Raw genomic sequence first — 15,570 nt, forward strand, 5'->3', positions numbered from 1 at the left:
TTCAGTTCCTTCTCATCAGGAAGGTGAAGAATCACTGTCCACCAGTTAATAAGACTTCCAGGCAGACAGAAGACTTAATGTTTTCCATTATATTTTAATAGGCATTTCAGGCATTTCAACTGCCTTGTCACAATGGAATTGATCAAAGTGGAGTGTGAGCAAAGCAAGGGGAAGGATCACACCTACCTGCTGGTCTTGCTGCTGCCGGTTCCCAGAAGGCACGCTTCTCTGACTCTGCGCCCTTTGCTGCTGCGCTAACAATCGCTGGAAGGAAAAGTGCAAACAGGTTGTGAGCATCACATCATCACAGACAAGCGTGCCGCAGAGTGACTGTGGCAGAGGGACCTACAAAGGCACGGCTCCATCTAGTTGATGTCAACACACCCTGCCTCATCCATATCATCTCTTGTTTGGACTCTCTGGCCTCCAGCCATCCTGGTGAATTGAGTCCTTTGCTCAATCTATACTTCCAGTTCATCAGGTGAACGTTTCCCAATCACCCTACTCCCATGGCCACTCCAGACTTGGCTGGGCTTGCTCACACCGCATCCTGCCCTTCCAGTTTACCATCTGCCTTCACTTAGAGACTGGAAGCTCCCTGAGGGCCACGACTATGCCTGCTCTGTCTACTGAAAAACACTCTGCACAGACTCGAGTGTGGCGTTTACAGTAGACAATGAATATACACTGAATAAGGCTGTTATTCTATTCTACTTACCTGTAACTGGGAGATCTGAGAAAGCTGGTTTAGTTGGGATAGCTGGTTCAGCATGGCTACCTGTTGAGGGCCAAAGAGCGGATTCAGGCCACCGTTGTTTGGTGCATACTTCAGCAATGAAACTGGAACCTGAGGATCACAATGGTAAGTTAACTATGTTGATAAAAGAAACTCAAGCTCACAAAACATACTATGTGTTTTAAAATATCAGTAGAGCAATTACATTTGTGGATTATTAAGGTGGGGTGGGGGGGAGGTTGTTTTTTCTGGCTTCACTAATCTATTGTTCCCATGTACTTTCATGGGTTAAGTAAAAAGTGACAGTGATGAATCCTTAGCCAGTCAATTCATACTGCTACTGTCGTCCTCCCCTCAAGGTATTTTATGAAAGAGAATGATAGATTTGAGATTTAAATTGTCTTTGACTCATTTGCTCCACCCTACCCTCATCCCTTTTGTAATAACTCATTCAGAATTAGCTGCATCTCAAAGTGGCCAATAAATAATCCGACGACCAACCAGTCATCTCACTCAAATATCAATTTCTCTGAGGTTCTACTCCAGGTGAACAGTAGAGAACACAGTGGAAAAGCTTATTTACCTGAGGGGAGAGTAATGGAGGAGGCACTTGAGCACGGAGACTAGGCTGAGATGAACTGAGAGGTTGTGCTGGAGGCTGCTGCATGCCCCGGGGTTGTGCTGCTGTGTTTCCAACACCAAACATACTGGGATTGCCATTCTACGGAAACAAACCACCACCACCAAATGACACTGGGATTCTTCAGGGACTAACATCCCATTACCACACACTGTAATTCTGACTTAAACACAGCAACTACATGTAAGAGAGCTCTTATTACTTATACAAATCAACAGAGAGCCTGAAATACACGTGTGGACTTACCTGTCTAACAGAATTCAAGTTTTGCATACCCAGCCCTGCTATGGAGCCCAGGGCCTGGTTAGGTAGTGCACTATTTGAAGGGGGAAGCTTCATGCTTTGACTGGACATAAACTGCATGTTTTGGGATTCATCTGCTACAATGCCATCCTGATTGGACAGACAGAAAGACGTGCAACACCAGCCAAGCAAACAAGTGGAAGGGAGAAATCATTGCAGCAACAGGAGAGAAGTCACATGACATTCCAGCATCAACAGGAAACAGGTAGAAAACAGAAGAGATCAGATTAGTGTTAATTCTAGAGCACACAAAAAGAACCAAACATATTTCACGGGGTTAAGAGGAAAATATAAATAGGATCCCTGTAATCAACTGCAACATAAAAGGACAATGAACTATAAAAGGACAATGAACTACAAGTCCAGTAATATTTGGAACTGGGTTATATAACCCTTCATATTATATTAAATGTTCTGAACTGTTAATGAAAAATTATGCTATTAAGTGTATTGCTTTCTTGGCCACAGGGGTAAAACAAGACAGAAAACAAACAGACAACTTACCTTATCAAAATAAGGACTGCGGTCCATGGAAGACTCTTTGGAAATCTGAGGCCGAGAACCAGGGCCTTTCCCGACCGTTCGATTGTAATCACCAATATTTAGGCTATGTTTATCTATCTCCATTCGTTTGTCTTGTAACATTCCTAACAAATGCAGGAAATTATGTCATCAAGTAGGAAGAGAATTAACCTACTTAGTTTCAGATAAATTTACAACAGAAAGAGAAATACTCACTTCCAAACCAAAATGACTTCTGCCTTGACATGTGAAAAATGCACTAGCACTTAGCAAATCTTATATTCTTCACAACTTAAGTTTAGCAGACAGTATTATTTTATTGAACCAAATAACTTGAAACCAGACTAGTAAACAGAAAGGTAAAACATCGCTGGTCATCTCAAATCTGCTTAATTTTGTGATAGCAACATAGTTTCCAGTAACCAACAACAGGAACAGCACCACGACTAACCATCACCCAGCAGATGCTCTCAATGTGCCAGGCACTGCTGTGAACACGCATTCTCATTTAATGCTGATAACTCTACTGTCATCACCCCATTCAGCAGATGGGAAAGGTCTCCCCTCCCTAAGGGCTTGCTCTGCTGACTTCTCTGCAGTAAATACGACCTCCTCTCATGGTATCCCTGTGTCTAGCAAAAATCTGTGCTTGAAACAGCCAGCTCCCAGGCTACCATCCTCAACAAAGCTCTAACTTCACATCCTTACCATATTATGCCTCCTGAGCCCTCCTCTCTCCATAGCTGAGCCACTTCTTTGTGTTTCTTTGATGTGGGGATGTACTCAGTATGTTCAAGGTCTCAGTCTTTCAACTCTCTTCAAACTGGCCTCCCTTAGGCTTATTCACCATCAAGGTGACCCTCAAATACCAATGTCTACTCTGACTTGACGCCTGTGCTCAGTGGCACATCTTCAACTGCCTGCTGGGAACCGTCACTTGAATGCTCCTTCATCACTTCTAACTGGACAAACCAAGCACGATACTGCCCTTCGATCTTCATGGGGCTCAGAGGCAGTGTCTCTACTTTTCTAGTCACACAAACTTGAGTCCTTGGTTTTCAACTTGTTAAAATTGCAGTCCATTTCCTTGTTCCTTAGGCTTCATCCTCAGATCTCACCCACAATTTCTTTGCAAGTGCTGTCCTCCTTTGAGAGAGCTGCTGCTGTAGCCACCACCACGACACACCCACCTTTACCACCCTCGTTTTAGGCGAGTGGAAAGGAAAAATTTTTAACAAAGGGAAGTACAGTTGCTCAGTCATGTGACCCCATAAACTGTAGCCCACCAGGCTCCTCTGTCCATGGGATTCTCCAGGCAAGAATACTGGAGTGGGTTGCCATTCCCTTCTCCAGGGGATCTTCTCAACCCGGGGATTGAACCTGGGGCTGCTGCATTGCAAGCAAATTCTTTACTATCTGAGCCACCAAAAGGAAAGTATTCTTCAATAAGCATTTGCAACAAACTCTTCCCTGTTCTCTTTCCCTGTTAATTCGCTGAAACATCCAGGATAGCCATTTTCAACTCTTTTCCTCACTTTTTTTCCCCCCCTCACTTTTGACATCTAACCTAGGCAACTCTTCTCTCAAATCTCTAAGTTGTTCTTTCCTAAAAATCCACATTATTTCTGCCTACCTAATAAAATCTTTTTTAAAAAAGTAGTGTGATACATCCTCTCCCCAAACCATTCCTCCAACCATTCGGCATCACTTCAGAAACCATCTGAGCTCCAAATGTGGCAGCCTTCCCTTGACCAATTGTATAAAAAGGCCCTTAGCTCTTGGCTAAGTTACCAATGACACTTCTCCTAACCTCCAGGGTCAAATGCATACCAAGACAATCACTGGTTCCATTTCTCCTCTTTCCTTAAATGCCATTTTTTGCCCCTGGACTTTGTTTTTGGTCCATCACTCCAATCCTCTTGTCAACCCCTCCTTTTGTTAAAATTTTAAATTTTTTGGCCATACCATGCAGCTTGCAGGACCTTCCCCAACCAGGAACCTAGGCCCATGGCCGTGAAAACGCAGAGTCCTAACTGCTGGACTGGCAGGGAGTTCCCTCCACAACCTATTTTTGAAGCTGTACTACCACTAATGTCTAATTAATTATACTTATTATCTCCAGCCCTACCTTTTATAAACTCCACACCCAGATTTGTTTTTACTAGTTACTGGATATCACCACACGGTTTTCATAGCAACTTTGAACTCAGCAATCTTGTCTGTCCAACCCATTATATATTTCCTATCTCAAACAATGGCCAGTCACTGGTTCATTGTCTCTCAGCTCCAAATTCACCCTTGTTGACTGCTCTCTGAAACTGTATCTGGGCTCTACATTTTCTTCCTTTGCCAACTGGCACTGAGGTTTTATCAGCAAGGGGCACTGGAGAGACGCTGCAGGCAGAAGTTTTGCCTACTTGCTCTTGGAGGCTCTGGCAGTGCTTCAGCTTCTCCTGTGCCTTACCCTCACAGTTCAGGGTGGTGAGCCTCACTCGAGGCCTTCTCCCACCATTCCCAAATACCTCCAAGCAGCTCTGTAGCAGAGAGTGTCTATGGGGACACACCCCTCCATGAGAAGCTTGTCCTAGCACCCTAGAAGGGTACACTGCCAGCAAGTTCCAACAACATAGCATCCCAGCAACTTCTCTTGCCATTCAGTGAGTCATGCAGGAGGCAGAGCCTTGTCCTCATAGGAACAGACACATATTCTGGATATGGACTTTTTTTTCCCCCTTACCATCCATGGTCTCACAGAGGCCTTATCCACCACTCCTCACAGCACTGTCTGATCAAGAACTCATTTCATAGCAAAGAAAAGACTAATAATGCGCTTAACTGGTCTTACCACAGACATCACCTGAAAGTAGCTAGCCAAACTGAAAGGTACAAGTGGTTACTGAAGACTCGAGTGCAAAGCAAGCTGAGAGGCAACACCCTAAAAGGACGCAGCAAGACTCCAAGGGTGAAAGCGGAAGCGGCTTCTCGCACCACCTCACCCAGTAAGCGACAATTCTGCGTGCTATCTACTGCTTCTCTGTCTGTCAGCTGTGCAGGCCATTTTCTTCTTTCTCTTCGCTTTCTGCATTTTTAAGCTGCTGAAAGTTGACTTTTACAATTTAGTCTCTAGGTTACTTCTTGTATCAGCTATTCATATATGCTTAGGAGGGCCTGTTGTTATCTCTTCCTCGCCAATCCCTCACCAATCTAACAGTAATTCTGTACATCTGTATTAGACTTTGCCTGTTCAAATTACTGTATGGTCCCTCTCCTCCACCTGGACTTGGACTACGCCAGGAACACCACCACCTACACAACTGTCCAGACGAGGCGGCTGGGAACCATCTCCTACCACACCCTCGTGCTCATCCTCTGTACCACAATGGTTCAAACAAATTATCAACTTTTCCTGATTCTGATCCCTGTATCTCCACTGAATTAAGATTCTTCCCACCAACTGTCTTAGCTTAGAGCTATGAAAATTCTCACCAGCTACAGCAACAAAATTTCTAACTGGTTTGCTATGTTTACTAACTTTTAGTCTTCCTCCACTGCTAATGTTTTCTGTCCCAAGATTTTCGATCTACAGCCATGACTATTTCTCTAAAACATAAATCCAAATCATTTCATTCTCTTGCTTACAATTCTTTAATCTCTTATTTTCAGAATAAAGCTCAGACACCCAAGTACCACATGATTTAGAACCCACCTAGTTTTCTAGCAAATCCACCTAGGTACAGCTTTTACTACCACCACACTCCCACCACCACAGTCAATTTATATCTATCTATTCTTCAACTACATGGAACTACTTGCCATTTCTCCAACATGGCTTCAGATGTTTCTGTCATTGTATCCGGGCCTTTGTAAAAAGTGTTCCCTAAATTAAGAAGACTGTCTCATCCAACCTGGATAACTCATTCTTGACAGGACTAAATCTGCAATAACCAAAGACTAACAGTACCATTAGCTTAGATTTGCACAGTGATTTACACTTTAAAAGGCACACCAAATCGCATCATCCCCACATTCTAATATACGCCAGAGAACAGGAACACTGAGGCAGAAACCCAGAGCTCCCTCTCCTGGTTGAGGTCAATGCTTTTTCAGTTGGATTACGTCACAAGTGAGTCTCCCCATCAATGATGAATATGAAACTCAAGTTGATTTAATTTTTTCTTACCTCCAGAAAGGTCCATCTTATTGCTCTGTACATTTTCTTCTGGCGAGTCTCTCTGAAAAAGAAAAAAGTAGCTTGTTAGTTGAGCTTAACTTGCTAACGAAAATAAAAGTGAAGTATTTTACTATTTCCTTATTTGTGAAATTTAAGTGGAACATAAAACATGTTAGGCAATGTTCATTGCCTAACATGATAAAAAATAATAAAAGAAGATATGTGATCAGTATTTTTAGCTGTAACTATAAAAATAAAGAACTCATGGAAAATTTTATTCTAACCTCAGCATATTCATAATGACTCAGCGAACAATTAAAGAAAACAAAAAAATGAAATTAGATTAAGTTTATGAACCACCATTAAAAGGGGAGCAGGTTGCTGAGAAAACATACTTACCGAAAAACTGATATTTGAAAACTGTTTAACAAATGGATTTATCCATGCTTCTTCTTGTTTGTTTCCACCTTTCATCATTCCCTTTGTAAAATAAAAGAGCAGAAAGATGCCATGGCCATCTCTATTTATCTGGGTATAATGATGGATTAATTAAACTTCAAGACAATTCCCAACTCTCATTTTTAGCCAATAATTTCTCCTCCAACCAACTCTTCTCACAGAGTTGTTAATAATTAAAAATCAACTTATTTGATTTTCAACTTCCTTTGCTCCAGTCCTCTGGTATAGCTGTAATGCACAGAGAAATCTCTAAGGGCAAGCAGTCAGAAGGAAAAGACAGAAGCAAAGGGCCTTGATGACCCACAGAAAGTAAATCAGGTCCTCTGGATAATGGAGAACTGTTCATCAGACAGTTTCCAATGTACAAGTGGACTGTGTTCTAAAAAATTAATTATAATTTGGATTTGTAGAATTCTCACACCAAAGCAAAGTAAAAATAGTCACTAGGCTCTCAGGTTAGTCCAAAGAAACCAATTAAAACCATAATTTAATTATGCTATGTGCACTGTACTGAAAAAACACCATATGTTTCCATACGAAAGAGTATTTTAAAATTCCAATTTATGTTGCCAAGAACACAATATCCCCAGCAGCAACTAAAGCTGGGATTCTTCCTACTCGGTGTTGGCTTTCCGTGGCTGGTTGGGGTATGGAAGGTACGGAAACCACTTGGAAACATGAGCTGAGAGAACAAATGGTCCATGATTAGCAGCTTGGTAGACAGGGAGGCTGGAAGCCATAGAGACCAAGGCCGCCCATAAAGGATCACAGAACCATTCTCAGCTTGTTGCCGTAATTTCCCTATCCCGTTGCTACTACCTGTTCCTTCTGACTGCGGAACAGAACACAGCTTCGTAATTTCCCCTTGAAAGCAGGTCTCTGAAGCAAGCATCTAACCCTTTCCAAGGTTTGTGAAGTTGACTTTGATTCCTTTTCCTCTTTTACCCCCACCCCCTACTTAACTGGTTGCTAATATCTGTCTCTTTAATCCCAAATGTCTCTCACATCAGTCCCTTCTACTAAATATTTATTTCTGCTTCCTAATTCAGGCCGTCCTTTCTAACCTGAATGAATGCAGACGTTTCCTAAATGAGATCACTAACTTTGGTCTTTCTTCCAATTTTAAAAACCAAACCGATGCTGCCTTTTATTCAATTTGATTGGCTCCATACATTATGCTAAATAAAGTTCAAATTACCTGGCATCGTACTGTAAACACTTTAGTATCTGCCCCTAATCTAACTGTGGAGTAGACTGTCACCTCTTTCCCCCCACATTCTGTATTTCGGGCTACCACTTTTCCTAACACATCCCACTCCCAGGCATCTTCGAAACTCAAGCTAACACTCCTTAGAGCACTGCTCACACCCCCATACGGAACCCTGAGCTCCCTGAAGTATGCGCTTATCCTAGTGTTTCTGAACCCCCAGCACTAAGCACAGTACCTGGCACACAGCAGAGGCTAAATAAATATTTGCAGTTGCTTTCTAAAAGATTTTTACTAGTAGAAACAAAGGAGAAAGAGTAAAAAGGCTACACACCCTTTCCCTTCTCCTTTTTTTGCCACTCAGACCCTGTAAGGAAAGACAAAGTCACAAAACAGCATGGTCCAGTGGGAAGAACACAGGGTTTGGAACTGGAAGACCTAAACTTAAATCCTTGCTCTGTCACTTACTAGTTATGCAACTCTGGGCAAGCCACCACCTTTTCCAGTTTCAAATTCCTTATCAGTATTCTATCTCAGAAGGTTATGAGGATCAAATGATTTATGTAAAACATGGGAAAACGATTCATACACTATATGCTGAGGCAATAGGGAACTGCAGCCCAATGAAGAAAAGTCTTAAAAATGAAAATGGCAGGTCCTAGACTTAGAATCCCAGGTTCAAAAGGGAGGGACCCTGGCCATGAGCTACTGGTATCTGACTTCTTAGGTCCCTCAAAAAGAATTCATTCTCAAACAGGTTGGAAAGGATATATCAGAATCACCTGGGGGGACTAAGCACATATTTTGAAAATGGGCCCCAAGAAAATCTGACACTAGTCTTCTCAAACCTGGCTCTGCATCAGAAACATTTGGAGAGCTCGTTGAGAACAAGAAACTTGGTTCAATTTTCAAAACAACAGCAGGCCTAGAGTATAGGAAATTATACTTTTAACAAATGCCTTACAATTCTGATGTAGAGCCAGGTCTGGAATAAGGTTTGTCCACATAAAAGCAAAACCAAACGCTCTACTCATTCCTAGGGATTTCCATCCCAGGACCTTACTGAGTAGAGAAGGGACGAAGATGGGGGACGAATAAGGACCACGGTAACTCTGGGTAACGCGGAGGTTCGGGGCTCCAGGCGAGGAGGTGAAATGGGAGATGAACTGGCAGTGGGATAGGAGGAATCAACATGTAGATTTGCCCTTCTCATCCTCCCCACTGCAGGTACCATCCTGGGGTGAGGGGTTGTCCCAGGTAGCACTGGTGGAGGTGGGGGAGAGATGTCAAGCTGTAGAAGTGGGGAGAAAGGACCTTCCTGTGGTCCTAGGTCTCTCTAGATGGCTGCCCACACAGGAAGCTCTACCCAAGTTGGGGACTGCCTGGACTATACTGACTGCCATAAACGGGCAGGCAAGCACGTTATCTTCTGTGGGGAAACTACCTTTGGAATTTAAAGTTTCAAGGGCTTTGCCCTTGAAATGTTTACCTTCGAAGACATTTTCTTTGTATATGGTGGCCAATTTAAAGATGAATTAAGCTCTTGAGATGAATTACTATTCCACATTCCAATCTCTACATCTTCTTCCTCTTCCCAGCCAGTGGGGCGATTTCCAGGCAAGGGCATATCATCACCACACCAGCCGTCTTGCATAGATTTTGGCCCTGATTGTGGATTTGTGACAAAAAGAAACATGCTATAGTCAAACAGTTCTTTCCAGAGGATGAGCACTCATTAAGGGGGCAGAGCTGGGGGACAATCTAAAAACCCTCTTTTATTTCCCTTCCCAGGTTTGCATGGCAAAAATGTATGTAATATACTGAGCTAAAAGCTAAACAAGAATTTAAGTTTAGTAAAATTTTCGATAAAACACTTCTCATGCCTTTACAAATCAGAGGATTCCTAAACATGGGACACTGGTGGCATTCATGTTCGTATTTGCTTAGGAACTCAAGGATGAATGGAACTTTTAAAAATTCATCTTAATACATATTTTTAAGGAGAATGGCCCAAAAGTACAGCATGCAGGTCAGAAGCAGAAAGTATCTCATCTCTATACTTGGTCTTTGGAATCCCTAGAAGAATAGTAACAATGTCTGTCTGAATATTAAGGGTCCTTCCTGAACTCTGCTCATTATCTGTATAGTATTTAGGGGCCTGTCTGGTACCTGAGCCAGACCGCTTGGATATGTGTCTCCATGACTATTATACTCAGTCTCTTGTGCTGGATAGCATGAAAGTTGCTTGACAATTACGATAACATGTGGATACGTTATCAACGTCATAAACGTTATCCAATTACTTAATTATAGTCAATGAATCACCAGTGCTATCCAACGGAAACCAGCAATTATCAGTAACTTACCAGATTTGCTTAATGGTTGTGGACCAACAGAGCTGGAGCCCCACGTGGATGTGCTGGACGCCGCAGCAATGGGTTCGCCCCAGCTAGGCCCACTGTCTACGGGTTTACCCCAGGCTGAAGTACCATTATCCACAGTTGTGGCTGGAGTTGAAGTCTCCCCCCAGGGCTCACCCCAGCCTTTAGAAAGTGTGGGAAAAGAAGTCATCAGCAGGTTGAAGGGGTAATAAGGAATACTTGGGGAACAAAAGAAGACCTTCACATTTGTGTATTAAATAATGATGCTGTGATGGGCAAAAAGGATGGCTTCTGTTTTATGTAAAGAAGACAAATAATTTTCCATTATTATAATCTAACTATACTTTTCTTTCACCTCTTCTTTCAGAACTGCCCTCGAGGTGCACAGCAGATTCTTTTGAATAATCTTAATTATGGCAAGTCTTCCTCCTTTGAGGATGAATTTAATTCCTAGAAAAGCCAAGTCATTCTGAGTCAAACCTAGTCAAGCAGGTGATCAAGCTGGGTAACAGTATGTGTATAAAACTTTTACTATAAGTACAACCTTTCAACATCACTGTTCTGGAAAATGTAATTTAATAAGACTAATGATAGGTAGGCATCCTACTTGTATACGCTGGACAGCACTTCTTAAAATTTATTAGGCTGTCCAAAGCCAACCATAATCAACAAAGGCAAAGCCAAGCCATGAACACACTGTTTTAAAAGAACCACAACAGCCTTCCCCTTAGATACATATACCTTTCTTCTAAGAATTAAATCTAAATTAATAATACTCAGAAAAAAGAATTAGGCGCTGAAACGTTAGTTCATGAAAATATTTCTGTCTCTACATCCAACAGGATTATTATTCAATGAAACCTCCATTAAAAAGACAGTACATCTCAATGACAACTAATGAAAAATGTCACTGTCATATTACATGCCCACTGTATTCAACATGCCTACTTAAATAAATCCCTTCTATGGCCAATTACAGTATCTAGATTTTTAGAGGACTGTACTTTTAGGTACTTGTTTTATTTCTGGGGATAATCAAATAATAAAACCAAAATTTAACAGCTCGAGTCAGAAAAAGTGAGATGAGGAAAGTGTACAGTATTCCCACTTGACATCCCTTTTCCAATTCTGCCTTCTATAACCTTCCAGATAGAGAATGGAGTGCGTGGGATTCACAGCCAATACTACCAAAGGCAGAGCCGTTTCCCGACAGTAACACCTTCCCCATAATCTTCTTCCCTACAAACTTCTCCTGGATTAAAGTTAAAAAAAAAAAAAGGTTTGTGTGCACATCCAAAAACAGTAAATTGAAACAAGGCTCCTGTGACTGTGAAGTACTATGAGAAACAAGACTGCAGAAAACGAGAACTTACCGGAGCCACTGCTCGCCTCTTTGTTTGAGATGGTACCTGCAGACGGTAGCAACTGGTGTACCTGTGCTTGCTGGTCTGAGCGACTGCTGCCATTTGGGACGTTTTTGTTCCACATGTTCACATTTTTGTAGTTGTATTTGCTGGGATCTCCCCAAGCTGAAGTCCCATCGTCAATCTCCATTTTGCGACGTATGGATTCTGGGGATGGCTCCTCCCAGCCCGTGGGTTCTTCCTCTTTCGCTGGGGCTGGCATAGGTCCTCCCAGCCAGCCTGTACCAGGAGGTTTGCCTGTCGCTGGCGGGATGCCCCAAGATCCGACAATGTCTTGTTGCTTGTTCCAGTCTGGAGAACTGACCGGCTTTGATGAATCTCCCCAACCTAGAGACTGATTAGACTTTGGAGGGTCTCCCCATCCCTGGGAAGGATTCGGTTTAGAAGATTCGTCCCAGCCTGATGAATTATTTGGATTAATGTTATTTCCCCATGTAAAAGAACTGGTTTTACCGAGTTCATTCCAACCAGAAACAGACCTATCACTGTCACTACCTCCTGAGCTAGACTTCTTGTTAGCCTCTCCCCAATGGTTACTCCTTTCTCCCCAGTTGTCACCGGCAGAGACGGACCACCCTTGGTTTGACTTTTGTCCGTCACCCCATCCCTGTTTGTTCTTTTGCGAATCATTCCATGCGGACTTCTCTTCTTTGCAGTTCCCCCACTGATTGCTCTTGACCATTCCTGTAGCAGCAGAGTCATCTTCCCATCCCCCCTGGCAGCTTGAGCCTTTGGAATCTCCCCACCGCAGAGCAGGTTTGGGATCTCCCCACCCCGATACAGATGAGGTATCATTACTACTCGGGCTAGTCTTATCTACACACGCCCCTGAGTTAAAAGTCTGTGTTGCAGAGCTTCCCCAGGCCTCTGTCCCATTGTCAGTCTTTCTCTCCCCTCTTGGTGATGTTTCTGTATCCCAGGCAGTATTCTGCTTAATAGGAGTCTGTCCCCAGCCAGAGTTGGACAGGACACGTGGATCTAAGTCAGTTCTGTTTACAATGCTTTGGAGTAACGTGTGCTGATCCATCTTCCTTCTGTCCCTACTCTGATTTTCCCCAGTCGCTTTCTCCTCGAGGCGTCCAGTGCTTTCTGTACTACCTTCACTCTCCACTGTACCTCCCGTTTTGGCCCACACACTGCTTTGCTCGTTTGTCTGAGATGCGGCAGAACCCTGATCCTCTTCCTCAGTAGACTTCCATCCGTTTGTAAACTTCTTACCGTTGCCATTTGCACTGTCACTGGAATGCTGGTTGCCAGGCAGTTTGTTCCACTCCACGCCGGGTGTATTAGTGCCAGTGTTTTGTGCAGGAGTTCCCCACCCTCTTCGACTTCCTCCAGAATTTGCACCATTTCCCCAGGATGCACTCTGGGAATTCACTGCTCCAGACTCCCACACGCCGCCTCCTTTGTTTGTGTTAACTTGAAAGTTAGTGCCCATAGGCCCGTTTACGCCAGGCTGCATTAGAGTTGCATTCACAGTGTCACCATTAGCTTGGCCATTAGGGCTTGAACATTTGTCTCCAGAGTAATTAGAACCATAGGCACCCCATGTAGTACCGTAAGAGCCTCCACTTTTTGACTCTCCATTGCTAAGGTGAGAAAGGGAAGTGCCATTTACAACCGAGGGAGCCTGTATCTGAGGATGATTCATTGTGCTCACACGCCAGGCCCCTGTATTACTAGGCAGTTCATTATTCTGTACTGAACCGGAGTTTGGTAAACTAGAGGTCATAAAGTTAGTAGTGTTATTTGGTCCAGTCATTTCAGTGGTAATATTTTGAGGTTGACCACTGAATGAAACCTTCTGTGTACCACTTACTTCAGATTCACAAGTTTCCTGAAGGCTTCCCCAGGTACCATGGGTGGAAGCACCACCCACTTTAGAGTTAATACTCTGATTGTTAGGCATCTGGCCTAAGGGACTGCACTGAATATTGATGCCAGAACTACCACTCCCTACAGGCCCTTTTAGGGCAAGTCCGTTGTTCTCTAATACTGGCCAGGCACCATGGTTGCTAGCTGAATTCAAAGTGCTTGGATTTAACCCTCCATTTGATGAAGAACTTACAGTGCCCCAAGCATTCATTCTATTGTTGCTACTTTCTGATTTGCTTTCAGGAGCATCCACAGAGGCCTGACATGTGCTTATTATGGCTCCATGGGAAAAACCCCACGGCCCAGTGCTACTTCCGTGGCCCACATTATTGCTGCTGCTACCAACCACAAACTTGTTTTGGGATCCAAGTCCAGTGCTATTCCGAAGGCCATCATTTTCACCACCTGTGCTCCCTGAAGCCATGATAGTGATGGGTCGCTCTGATTCAGAACTGGAGGCAGAATCAGCATCCATACATTCTGAAACCAACTCCGGATCACTGCCAGGGGCTGAGGGCCATGCTTCTTTTTCAGGGGAGTCGTTCACAACAGCATTCTTACAGTTTGTACGAGAGTCACTTGCAGACGACACAGGTCCCCGCTCTGAATTTTCATACTGGGATCCTGAAGTATTGTGGTTTGTATCTAGAATAAAGAAGAAACACAAAAATATATCAAGTGTTTGAAAAAATGATGAATATATTATAAATGTGTATGGCTCCTCAACAAAATATAACACTTGGCAATATAATTACAAGGGCACTGGTTATATCCCAGCCACTAACTTTCCATATTCAATAATTAATTCCACATAGGCAGGGAATTTTGCTGCTCTGTTCATTTATGTTATTCCAAGAGCACAGAGTAGTACCTGGAACATAATAGCTCCTCAATACATACATGAATGAATGAATGAACATATCAGCAAATAAAGAATTTGGATCAGGAAGGATAAGGTAGAAATGATTTATTAGGATGATGGAGCAACCTAGGCTTAGAGGCCCAACCTCAGGAAGGAAGGGCCTGGGATGGAAATGGGAAATGACAAGTGGACAGGCCAAACTTGGCGAAATGTACTAGAAATATATTAGGAATCCTTTTCTATCCATATAGAATAGAACAACTATTACACAAATAGAACAAATAGAACAGCTATTTCACACAACTGTTTTGGGTATTATAACAAGTTTATAAGAATTATAAAGCCTTTTCCATTATATTTGCATTTCATTAGTGTTCAAATTCAATCTGAAAAATACAGCACACAAGTAGAAATACTGCCTTCATAAAAATGTGTTAACAGCCATGTTTATTAGAAGACAACAGAAAACGGTTGATATGCTAAAGATCAAAGTTATGATTAAAAATTCAACTGCTGACATTCAAGACATTAATGACTAGTCATACAATCCTATAAACTTAAGACTTACTGGTATGTATTATCATCTAGTTATTTTATTGCTTATAATATTTTCCCAAATGCATCACTCTCATTCAGTTTAAAACTCTGGTTAAGTTAGAAATCTTCAGAGATAAGATGTGGGCATTTAGACTTTCCTCAGGGGGTTGTTCATATTGTAGTTCTTTACTACAGTAGTTATCAGAATCATATTTAGTAAGTAATACATATGTTTAAGTCATGTCCCAGATATAATGAACCAAACACTAGGTGCTATAAGCCCAGAAAGTAAAATATCACTCATTGTGAGGGTATAGTGAAGTGACACTCAGTTGTGTCCGACTCTTTGCAGCCCCGTGGACTGTAACCTTGCCAGGTTCCTCTGTCCATGGACTTCTCCAGGCCAAAATACTGGAGTGGGTAGTTGTTCCCTTCTCCAGGGGATCTTCCCAA

General features: G+C 42.7%; 1 protein-coding gene across 16 annotated transcripts in view; it reads right to left on the reverse strand.

The window, feature by feature from the left end:
* TNRC6A (trinucleotide repeat containing adaptor 6A) overlaps positions 1-15,570 on the reverse strand; it is a 96,800-nt gene that overhangs the window by 20,991 nt on the left and 60,239 nt on the right. For 10 of the 16 annotated variants that reach the window (XR_015154616.1, XR_015154615.1, XM_086375279.1 and 7 more), the window contains 10 exons: positions 11,793-14,363; positions 10,405-10,581; positions 9,528-9,703; positions 8,373-8,405; positions 6,772-6,852; positions 6,382-6,433; positions 2,184-2,326; positions 1,320-1,457; positions 719-847; positions 187-264 (listed from right to left, as the gene is read on the reverse strand). Coding sequence is in view for 14 of the 16 variants with exons in the window: in XM_086375274.1 (XP_086231400.1) it covers positions 187-264; positions 719-847; positions 1,320-1,457; positions 2,184-2,326; positions 6,382-6,433; positions 6,772-6,852; positions 8,373-8,405; positions 9,528-9,703; positions 10,405-10,581; positions 11,793-14,363 (3,578 nt within the window). In the remaining 2 variants the exon portion in view is untranslated. Of the gene's footprint in view, positions 1-186; positions 265-718; positions 848-1,319; positions 1,458-1,559; positions 1,770-2,183; positions 2,327-6,381; positions 6,434-6,771; positions 6,853-8,372; positions 8,406-9,527; positions 9,704-10,404; positions 10,582-11,792; positions 14,364-15,570 lie in introns of those variants that run through there. The other 6 variants (XM_086375286.1, XM_086375285.1, XM_086375282.1 and 3 more) reach the window with 2 other exon arrangements.

The sequence above is a fragment of the Bos grunniens genome, chromosome 25, assembly GCF_055505025.1.
Source record: "Bos grunniens cultivar Pamir isolate PY7600 chromosome 25, Bosgru_T2T1.0, whole genome shotgun sequence".
NCBI lineage: Eukaryota > Metazoa > Chordata > Mammalia > Artiodactyla > Bovidae > Bos > Bos grunniens.